The 11,546-nt window shown below is 38.2% G+C and overlaps 1 protein-coding gene across 2 annotated transcripts; it reads right to left on the reverse strand.

Moving 5' to 3' along the window:
* Window positions 1-1,450: 1,450 nt before the first annotated feature.
* On the reverse strand, window positions 1,451-11,228 carry cog2 (component of oligomeric golgi complex 2). 2 transcript variants are annotated; one of them, XM_026189702.1, is made up of 18 exons: window positions 11,002-11,228; window positions 10,018-10,179; window positions 8,343-8,408; window positions 8,177-8,257; window positions 7,956-8,059; window positions 7,603-7,711; window positions 6,801-6,980; window positions 6,484-6,608; window positions 5,941-6,067; window positions 5,688-5,827; window positions 4,856-4,917; window positions 4,614-4,765; window positions 4,273-4,458; window positions 4,047-4,119; window positions 3,774-3,916; window positions 2,611-2,750; window positions 2,210-2,393; window positions 1,451-2,060 (listed from the first exon to the last, which is right to left on the reverse strand). In XM_026189702.1, the coding sequence occupies exons 1-18, from the start codon at window positions 11,056-11,058 to the stop codon at window positions 1,962-1,964; spliced, it is 2,190 nt and encodes a 729-aa protein (XP_026045487.1). In that variant the 5' UTR covers window positions 11,059-11,228; the 3' UTR covers window positions 1,451-1,961. The 2 variants fall into 2 exon arrangements, with proteins under 2 accessions (XP_026045487.1, XP_026045488.1); XM_026189703.1 differs by lacking the exon at window positions 11,002-11,228 and adding an exon at window positions 10,446-10,959.
* Between the last annotated feature and the right edge of the window lie 318 nt (window positions 11,229-11,546).

The following is an 11,546-nucleotide window of genomic DNA, read 5'->3' on the forward strand; positions in this document are numbered from 1 at the left end:
ATTTCAATTGACCTACTTAATCTGTGAGACTTGTGGGAAGTCATTTAAACAGGTAAGGAAAGTCCAGACTATCATATTTATTCTCATACATTCTGTGCGTAAAACGATTATAGTATTAGGAATAAGCCTCTCGTACCATCACCATACCATGTAACTAAAAGTAATGAACAGGTTGTGGATTTAATAGAAAAGCAGTTACAGAGTGAGAAAATCTACTGAAAATAATCCCAAAAATAATTTTAATGTAGATCTCAGCAAATTTGTAACTAAGATGTTATAAGGCATGGCTTAAAATAAGGTTACTGTACTAGCAATTATTTATCACCTTTTACACATAATTATATACGTTAGTTAATGAGTGAAAATAATGCACATGCATGTCAGCATTACTGAAGGCTGGCTGTGATTTATAGGGTTTGAATAACTTGCTTCAGCATTCACAAAAACAAATGTTATTCTCCCGTTTAGCTTTCCTGTGCATGTAATAATGTTTCGGTTTATTAAAGGTTCATGGTCCTGCAGCGTTATTGGTAGCACTGAGTATAAGCATGCATGCGGTGAAAACAATGACTCGTATACACTCACCGGACACTACATTAGTTACACCAAGCTAGTATGTGGTTGGACCCCCTTTTAGCTTTCAGAACTGCCTAATTTCTTCATGGCATAGATTCAACAAGGTGCTATTGTGTCAAAATGGACCATGGAAATATTACTCTGAGGAATGTTTCCATTGTCCATACTGGTGCAGATTTGTCTCGGAATTTCTGAACATCCCATTCCACCATTCAAAGGTGCTCTGTTAAGACTGAGCGATTGAGATCTGGTGACTGTGGAGGCCATTTGAGTTTAGTGTTTTCATGTTCATGAAACCATTTTCTATTTCATTTTGCAAATGTGATTTTTTTCAGCAGAAAATGAGACTCATTAGACCAGAGAATGCTTTTCCAGTATATCATTGTCCAGTTTTGTGAGCCTATGTGAATTTTAGCATCAGTTTTCTGTTCTTAGCTCACGGAAGTGAGACTTCAGGTGGTCACCTCCTTCAAGATTGAACATGTTGTGCATTCAGAGATGCTCTTCTGCTCATCTTGGTTGCAACGAATGACTATTTGAATTACTCTTGCCTTCCTGTCTGGGCATTCTCCTCTGATCTCTGGGATCATTTTCACCCAGAGACCTGCCACTCACTGGATACTTCCTCTTTTTTGGAACATTTTTTTCTATAAACTCTCAAAATGGCTATGTGGGGAAAATCCCAATAGATCAGCAGTTTTTGAAATCACTTTTGTTCTCATTCGCATGCTTGGTTTGAACCTCAGCAGGTTAACTGCATTTTGATTGGCTGATTAGATATTTGCATGAATGAGCAGTTGAACAGGTTTACATAATAAAGTGGCCATTAAGTATAACTTGCTAATGTGTCTTTGTAATAAAACCACACACAGTATAACATTCTGTACAAAGTTCTTCATTACCTTCATGTTAAACATATTATATTATACAACTGTTTTGCACACGTGACAAATTAACAGACTTCTCTTAGATTAATCCATCACCAAATAATGATCAATGTACTCCCTTTGTAACTTATTTTGAGCCTCTTGCTATGCAACTTTCTGGCCCAGTGAAAGTACAATACAGTAGTTACATAAAATTACATAATCATAGTACCATCCAGTCCCTTTTCTCCATTTTGCCTACACCAGAACTGCTGATGCTCCAGCAGTAGTTTCTATGCTGTGTCAGCCAACAATTTACAGCCTAGTTCCAAAGTTTACATTGAACTAAGTGATTTGGTACAAATGTTTGAAAATGATTACAGTAGCGTTAATTCTTCCCATTATTTTCCACCTCTTACCAGCCCATGACTCGGACAAGTTTTATCCTCCACAAGTCTCAAGGAAATGTGAAGATGTGAAGTGCTGCATATCAGTGTTTCAGTCATTGCAGAGTCTGTTTTATTGGTTTTGTTCAGCAAGCTCTCTGGCTTCCTTCACAAGATCCATCAGAGTGGAGAACATAGAGATGTCAGTTGGCTGAAGACCCATCTTCTGAATCTGAGGCACACAACAGTATAAAGTTATGACATGAGTTTCTAAAAACATATTTTTGTTGACTGATAAATGTGCACTGCTTGTCACATGTTCATATATGTGTCTTCATACTTGGACTACATGTGGTTGTGCACTCATGGAATAGCACCCACCTGTTCCCCCAAGTATTCCACATCTAGTGCCAGCTGAAGACGAATCTTGCCATCATCTGTTAGTCCACCATTTGCTCCTGCTGTTGTAGTCGCGGCTGCACCCTTCCTGGCTTGTTTCAAGCGTTTCAAACTCTCTTCCATCTTTCTGACTGAGCTCAGCACCTCTGAGATGGTCTCATAGTACCTGAACACAACACGAGATGGGAAAGCAGAAACAAATTTAATTCGCTGGCTGAGGCTGGAAAAATCTTTATAAAATGTAAACAATCCAGCTTTTAGAAAGAAATATTCTCCCTGTTGCAATAAAGAAACATTATTGTAACATCATCACAGGCCATATTTCTAAGTCATCAAATCTATTATTGTATCAGGGTTTAGTGGTGGATATGTGTAATGCTTACTTCTGTGTGCACTCAGACAGTGAAACTCGCAGCCACTCTTGTGCTGTGTGAGGGGTGACCAGCCCTGTCGAATCAGTCAGTAACTGATGTAACGGGCGTAAGGCATTATCCATGTACGCTGATGCACGCACCGGTATATCCTACATGGAGAGGAGGTACAAAGTATGATATTATATACTATAAATCAATATACAAGCTTTATATTAAGCATTTTAATACTGTTTTGACCAAATGTAAAAAATAAATTAATATAAACTGAATTATTTTTCTTGGCCTCTTATTGTGAACCACTTGCTTTGTTGTGCGAGTATTGCAGTGTAAGTTGGTACATAGTTACAAGTATAGTGGATCAAATATCAGACAAAAAAACAACCAGTCACAGGTGCAACATGTCTAAAAACCTTTAATTAGAGATATTTAATGAGTTTCTTTTTAATATATTTTAACCAACTCAGATTAGCATTGTTTTGCCTTATATATTGACCGAGTTTACAAAGTGGAACTCATTTTGCAATGATTTGGATCAAATTGATTATAAAGACTTGGCAGATATTGTTCTGATATTCACTCTACAATTATCAATCACTAATAATAAAGGAGTCTGCCAACATTGCCACAGAAATGACTGATTAATCAGAATAACAGACTATTTCAGATGTATGTAGTTATGCAAAGTCCAGCAGCACTGCAGTGATGTGCTGAAAGGGCTTGCAGCAAATTACCATGCAAGTTGGTGAATGAATGCAAGAACACACATGTTCAATAGAAAAATAAAGTCAAAGCATTTAAAAGTCCAGTAAATTTCTCTTGCTTTTTTTTTTGATGAAACTGCAATCATAATGAAACTTTATGCTCAGTGACTACACGACTTTACACACAATCAATAAATCAAATCAGCCCCATACTGAAGCGTTATTCATTTCAATAAAAGCCTTCTGGGATTTGAATATCAAACAGAAAATCTACCCATGGTTGTTAATTCAGCTTAATTTTGAGTTGAATATGTTGTGCATTTCCAAGATAAGATTTTGAATTTTACATATGGTGTTTCCTGCATAAACAACCATTTGAACGCAACGGCATCTAAGATATGATATGTGAGAGTGCACCTTATGAAAACATTGGATAAAGACATTTGTATACATAATTGCAACTTCTCTTACTTTATTAGTTCTGCGGTAGAGTCGTGGAACCTCTGAGGCACTCTTCAGGAATCGACAGCTGCGTTCGGTCAGATGCTGGGTCATCCTAGTGTTCAGAGAGGGAATGCTGCTTGACAGGGAAGCCTTGGAGTCTGCTAGAGCATCTGACATAGAGGAGAGCACTCGTTAATGCACATACAGTCAACTTGAGCTAACATCAGGAAGTGGAAAAACCTGAGATTTAAGAAATGATAGGAAATACTGCATAAGAAGTGAACCTAAACTGTAAGTCACCTTCCACAAGAGAAAAGTTTTTGAATCCAATGGCTTCAAACCGCTTTCTGACCATCTCTGACAACTCTGGGATCTAAAGAAAGACAAGCCAATTGTGAGATGAAAAAAAGGAAACTAAAGAGGAAAATCCTTTAAGAAACTGCAAATCAGGCTAAACAGTAATATATTAAATGTAAACAAGTTGGAACTACACAGATAAAAATGTAATTAGTTTGTTTGTGAGCACCTGCTCCTGCAGTTTTTGGATGTCTGCTGCAATGTAAACCAGCTGTTTGGTGGACAGGGAGGCAGGACTCCCACTCTCACTGCCGCCTTCCTCCAGTGATGTTCTGCTAGATGTAGAAGAAGCTGAGCTCGGCAGAGGCCTGGTTGGCTCCTTAGTCACCTCAGAGGGCGGAGACTTAGTCAGCACCTGCACAAGACAACAATCAAGATGAGAAACAGGTTATAACAACTGGCTTTTAATTTGGCTTCTTTGGCATTTTTTTTAAATCTCATAAATAAATAAAATAATCAATAAATAAATAATCACATAAATAAATAATCATTCATATATTTTAAGTTTACCTCATCAAGAAACTTGGCATATCTTGAGTACAGCTGCAGCGTAAGCTTCCAGAAGCGATGTGCCAGAGGTGACAGATAGACATTGTCTGACCAACATCTCACTAAGCAGGACCACACCACCTCAGATACCTGCAGGTGGTATGCACTGCCAGCTGAACGTAAGCAGATACATAGTTACTCTAAGTACTGTATAAGGAACAGATAAAATTCAAATACAATTTAAAAAAATACAATAAATCCACCTGGTGCTGCCACCAATCCATCACTAATAGCATTCTCTAGACGTCCTGCAATTTCCTTGTATCTGGAAAAACAAAATTAGCAACACAGAGAGGGAAGGAAGAAGACAATCAATCTGTTATCAGCTTCTTTCTTGCATCAGCTCTGATGTGTACGTGCTCATAGCGTGAAACAACAACACGTGTAATGGAAACTTTCAACTTTCCAGAAAAGGTTAACCGTGGTGGTTGTGAAATAAAGACATGAACCCTAATCTTTCTCTTGACGTGCAATGATGAATGTGTGTGTGTATTTGTGTTGTATGCTTTACAGTGTGCGAGTCTGTGGGGGTGGGAAGAGGTTGAAAAACAACTTCTCTATTTTTCCACAGAGATCAATCACCTTTCAGCCAAGGTCCAGCAGCATGTTTATGGACTATGTTTAGTAACTTCCTGACCATTTGCCAACTTGTATTATCCCCCAAAATTGCTGACAGGTTGCCATTTTAATCCAAACATTTCTCTTAAGTTCTTGAAGAAAGACTCAATTTTTTTTTTCAAAAGTACATGCTGTACACATCTTTATTTATATAATATCAATATTGTTAGAAAAATGTATAACTAAAAGTTGTGTATGATTTTTATTCTACATTAAAAAAAAAATGTTACTTCAACCAATTCCCTAAAAAGTTTTTGGATTTTCAGCTTATGGGTAACAAACATACAATATACAAACATACTTAAAGTAACACTGTGAACATGACTGAACAGTTAAGGCCCTTTATGTTTATAAAAATGACAAACTTCTTCTGGAAAATAGACACAGAGTGTTTGAGTGTATTATGGTAATACTCACCGTAACTGAAAGTAGACAGGCAGGTTCCATTTGTTCTGGAAGCTTGTATATGAAGGGTGTATTCTCAGTCTCTTCACACTGGCCTGTGAGCTACACTGTCGTTCAAACCTCTGCACAAACTCCATAGTTACACTGTAACGCTAAAAAGATGATAAAACGAAAAGGAAACGCAAGAAAAAATTATACAATCAAACCTTGCATTATGTGACCATACACATGCATACACAGTCTAATTGTGTCACTGCAGCTTTACCTCGTAGAATATGTCGGGGTTTCCAGGGTTAAAGATGTAGGCCAACCTTTCCTCTATGCCTTTGACCATCTCTGGCCAAACAGAGTTCACCAGGAAATCATAACCTGGCACTATGTCAGCTCTGTCACTGAGAATAAAGGGTACATTTAAAATATGCTTTGAAACTTTATTCAGTAGTCACTATTATAGCCACTGACTTACTTTGTGTTCGTAATACTAGTAGAAATTATCAGTTTTGTACAAAAATTGAAAGCCACTACTCAGTGAAACTATTAGAATATATTGTTTTTTGGCTTTTCAAAATTGTTCTCCCAAATTTTCAGAATTAGGACAAAAATATCCTATTTGACACAAATCTTAAACTTTAAATTTATCCCAAAATGTCCTTTTATTTGTCCCCAAGCATATGGCCAAGAAATGACATCACTTAACTAAAAAAAATAGCTACCAAAATGGTGTAAAGATAATCACATAACCTGGTTCATATATTAAATGCAGTGACACTGAATGTGCTTTGGATGAATACGCCCGTAACATTAATACCTGGATATGGCTCCTCCAGTCACCTCTCTGAGCAGTCTACAGTGGTGTGGAACAAACTCCAAAAGTCTAGAGTACATCATCTGAAGACCACTTGGACTGGACTTTACCACTTCTTCAACTATCACCTAAAGAAAGAACATGACAGGGGATTAAATTAATTTTGTATCTCTTTTTCAGTATTTCATCGAAATCTGTCTTTTTAAAAAGTCAGAATTTTCTCTGCCATATTTATTATAAACTAATAATGCTCCCATTCATGTTAGATAATATCTAAAACATATTTACGCAAAAAGCTGAGGTATGTGTGTCATATTTACCTGGTCCATATATGGTTTGACGAGCACCTGTCCTACCAGGGCCTCAGCATCTCGAGTCTTGTCTACGGTGGCGTAAGTCCTCAAGCAGTGACGTACCATGTCCACATTCGATGTCTGCAAGCCCTCAATCAGCAGACCCTCCAGAGACTGCTGCAGCATAGACGTGATCCCTGCAATACGCTGGCAGAAGACATTCCCACTTGGTGCGGTTCGTTTTGTGCAGGTGTGAACACAGTAGTCATACTCAGGTGCAGACATAACAACCCCCCCCCCCCCCCCCCCCCCCCCCAAAAAAAAAAAACACTGAGACCCTTTGAAAAGAGTTAGTCTCAGTATGTTCCAAACAAACCCCAGTGCAGTTTGTTTTGGGGGTAAATGTGATCTAACCCCGATCCAGACCAACTACTAGGTGTGTGCTACAAGTTTGAGCTAAAGAATGAACAGATAGCCACGCATGCTTTGTATTCTTGATGTGGAAAGTTACTATAGATGTGCAAACCTCTGCACGAGCTAGCAACTAGCTGTGAAATGAATGTAAATTTTCCATTTTCTCACACAACACTTTCTTCCTGTCTTTACTTTTATGCTCCCACCCCAGACACATCTGGCCAATGAGCAGACTGAACTTTTTCACATGAGTTGTAGTGACACATTTGGGAGTTCACTTTGATTTTTCTCTGTGGGAACATATCCAAACCACAGAATAAAGCTACATGTTTACAAACTCATCAACTGATTCAGACCAGAGTAAATGAATTATAGGTCCGCAAACACCCTAAGTGATTGGTTCATTAATACTTACAGGTCTGACTTTGTCCAGCAGGGGCATGCCTTTGCTCTGTACAGCGTGGAACTGCAGCTGGTTGAACTCTGTTGCAATCCTTTCTAGGATCTGTCCTGCTAACAAGGGGCTGTGAATAAAGAAAAATAAAAACCCTCACAATAAAAAAAATAATAATAAAAAAAGAGGATCTATGGAAAATGGTCTGACTCGCAAGATAGCATTATGTCCCTGCAAAGACCAAGCTCAACAAAACATAACTCCTGATGTGATGCCTGGGATCTGGTTTGAATTTTTCTTAATCATTTCAGATATAATTTAACAATCTACCAAGTAATACACAGATTGACTAGATTAGCATGTCAGCTCTCTACCTGCTGATCTCCAGAGAGCTGGATTCCTTGGAACTCTGTGAGTGAAGGATTTTCTCAATCTTCTCCACTGATCGTACAACCTGAATCAGCCTCATCACACACACCTGATTGATGGTGACAATGAAAGGGAGAACTGAGCTTGCTATGGGCTTAACATAAAATTAACACAAAATACAGTTTGGTCAAAGCATAAAGTCTGACCGTAAAAAGAGGAGCCAAACCTTTTTTTTCTGCAGGTCCTCGTGCTTCAACAGCTGGTTATCTATCGCCTGTATCACCTCACTAACACAGGACCGCAGACTCTGCAACAAATAGCAACCAGAGAAAAGTACTCAGTGGCAGGAAGTAATTACAGTCGGAAGTATATTTATTCAGAGAAGAACGTACCATAACCTCCTCACGTAACTGTCCTAATGGCACAGAAAGCTGATTGAGTGCTTTGTCCATCCCAACCTAAGATGAAGGAGCAGATGTCAGATTAGGCCCAGGCTTTATTTAAGAATATTAAAACTGTAGGATTTGTTTAACTGTTCAGAAGCATATTAACAGACCAAATACTAGATTCATAACTGTTAATAACAGTAAGTCACAGATATTTTGCGGAATACATTGCTCTGGAAAAAAAAAAAAAAAAAAAAAAAGTGGAAAAGATGGAAATTCCTGTTATGATTTCTTGCCACAAGCTGACAATTTATAGTCAAACTTTGTCCAAAACAAATTTGTGATTCAGCATGGGAAAAGCCAGCGAAGGACACAAGAGCCCCAGCTGCACTCAAAAATGGCCAAATGCAATCAAGAACAACCAATATTTGTAATGTTTATTATTATAATCTTAAACTCTGCAAAGATCTCCCAAAACTATCCAAATAATAATTCTTACTGAACAGTAACAATTATTTTTTACTGAACAGTAACAATTATTTGGGTGCAAAAACTGCAAATAAACAGTGCACTGGCCTTATCTGGTAAACCTCTCAACTATAAGTGGAAAACCCCATGTTTGGCTCTGCCAAAATTTGCCAACTTTGTGACGCAGCAGACTTTTGCGCACTTAGCCTGTGACGATAACGCTGTGTGGACTGTGACTGATCAATGGTGGCTTGAATACCTTTTGGCATTTTTAAACCACAAGTGTAATAATTTATGAACATACTACAAATGAGTATTCATCTTTCTGGATAAGTTCTGCACCACAGAAATTCAAAGGATGGATACAGTTTGACATTTTCCAGTTAAAAATAATCATTAAAAGATACACCAAGAAAGATTTGTTTTACAGTTTCATCTCAAAGTTTTGAAGTCTAGTAAGCATGAAAAGTTAAAAACTTGAATGCAAGTTCAATAAGTAAGATCCGTAATCACTCATCTGCCTGCTTTCTTGGGTGTTCAGGCTGATACGCTGTCAAACTCAGTACAGCCATCATTACTTTAATCCAATCATTTTCTTGCCTGCTATCTCCACACCAATCAATCCCCATTCAATGTGCTTTAAACCTCACTGCTCTTCTATCTTTCTGCCTTTCAGGCAGCCGCCTTCTCCCCATTGCCATCTCACACTGATCACTTACAGCCCAATCCAAGCCTCCATCTTCATCTTCTCCTCTAGTTAGGGTCCTGTACACTGCTAGGATTTTGTTCTGCTATGATGGGCTAGAGTCTAAACGCCAATTCAATTCTCTTTCTTACTAAATCATTGTTCCCAACGGCCTCTCCTTATTGAAACAGAAAAGTATGAAGTGCTCACATTTTCGAAGTTGAACCAGCAAAGGTTTGCTTGATTAGTTCTACAGATTTGGCCATTTTTCCCATCACTTAATTTACAAATTAAATCATTGAGTAGATCTAATAACTGACAAGACATACATTCTGTTTATTTACATAAATAAAACAATACCTACCAATAATAATGACTGATTTATTAGCTACATTTCATCAAGGCAGTTTACAATTATGTTAAATTTTAAATTACACCAAGGGACATCCTCCTGTTGGCTACTGTTTCTAAACTTTACACATTTAAAATTACAGTTACTGCCATTAGATAACATGAATAACAACTGACCAGGTTGGTAGAGAGGTTAACAAAGTCTGCATAGTCCTTGTTGATGAGCTCCACCATGGCTGTTTTCAACAGCTTGTAGTAGAGCTCCAGGTCCTCTCTCAGTTCTTCCAGCTGGACCTGTTTCCGACACTCAGCCACAAACTGGTCAACGTCAAAGTCATCCTGCAGACACAAAGGGAAGAAGGCAGCATGCATTCAACGACACATTAACTCTGGTCACTTTGATAGGTACATCTTGGCCCTCCTTTTGGTTTGAGAACTGCCTTAATTGACTGGTGATAGACTGAACATAGATTCGGAAAGATCGGTGCCTTTCCTGTTCTTGCTATGCCACTCATTTCAAGAACAGGAAAGGCACCGGTGTGTGTGGTGCATTCAGAGATGCTCTTCTGCATAGTTTGGTTGTAACATCTGGTTATTTTAGTTACTTTTGCAGCTCTATCAGCCATTCTCCTGTGACATCGACGAGGAATTTTCACCCAGAGATCAGCTGTTCACTGCATATTTTCTCTATTTTTACACCATTCTCTCTGAACCGTATAGAGGGTCGTGTAGGGAAATGCCACGTTTAAAGCCACTTTGATCAGTCTCATCCCTCCTTTTGATGGTCGGTTTGAACTTCAACAAGCCAAGTCTAAACCTCGTCCACACGAGCAAACGCTTTGGATTACTGCCATGTGATTGGCTAATTACATATTTACATTTCTGAGTTAACAAGCACTTGGACAGGTGTACCTAACAAAGTGTCAGGTAAGTGCTCAAACTGCAATCCTCAGGCGTCGACTGTTTCACGCAGAAACGCCTGCATGTTGCCAGTTATTTAAGGTTACTCTGCTGGCTCGGTAAAAACATTCATATCTACTGACTGGTAAACCTTTACTGACACAGGAGCATCAGAATGAACGTCCACTATCGACATTTAGCTAGCCTAATGCTAGCTAGTTTGACAACGTAACGCTTTAACCAGCATTTACACACTCTTACCTTCATAAAAACATCCTTATCGAAGCACAGAGAATCCGGTCCCTTTGGTAGATTCATTTTTATAAGAAAACACAACTTGAAGCTACAGTCAAAGAAATGACAACCAGCCTTGAGCTAGCTGCAGTCAAGCTTCCGCAAACATGGCAAGCGCACCGACGAAGAAGACAATGATTAAGATAATACTCCTGCGCCCCCTAGAGGCCCCATGCAATGTGACCACAGTGCATTGAGACCGCAGGGGTCGCTGTTGAATATAACCTAAATATTTTAATATTTAAATAAATAAAATGGTTTGTTACTAATAATTTTGGATTTCAGAGTAGTCACATAAAATTGCTCAAAACTTTTAGGTGCTCAATTTTTTATTTCCAAATGCCATTTTGTTAATTTGCAGTATATAGAAAAAAAAATAATTAAAACTAAATCCGCATTCACTGTGACAGTCCTTTCCAGCATCAACAGCGTTTCTCTTTTCTTTGCAGTAGATATGAAAAGAAAAATCTATTTTAATCCATATATTGAGGTCTTGTTTAATTAATAATTCG

Source organism: Astatotilapia calliptera, chromosome 13 (genome assembly GCF_900246225.1).
Source record: "Astatotilapia calliptera chromosome 13, fAstCal1.2, whole genome shotgun sequence".
NCBI lineage: Eukaryota > Metazoa > Chordata > Actinopteri > Cichliformes > Cichlidae > Astatotilapia > Astatotilapia calliptera.

Bases quoted from the DNA above. Each gene is read 5' to 3' on its own strand.
- cog2 (XM_026189702.1), bottom strand. From the start codon at position 11,058: ATGAATCTACCAAAGGGACCGGATTCTCTGTGCTTCGATAAGGATGTT. The intron at 6,068-6,483 runs GTATTAATGTTA...CTTTATTCTCAG, and splicing joins ACTGGAGGAGCCATATCCAG to TGACAGAGCTGACATAGTGC. The intron at 4,459-4,613 runs GTAAACTTAAAA...TGTCTTGTGCAG, and splicing joins ATGCCAAGTTTCTTGATGAG to GTGCTGACTAAGTCTCCGCC.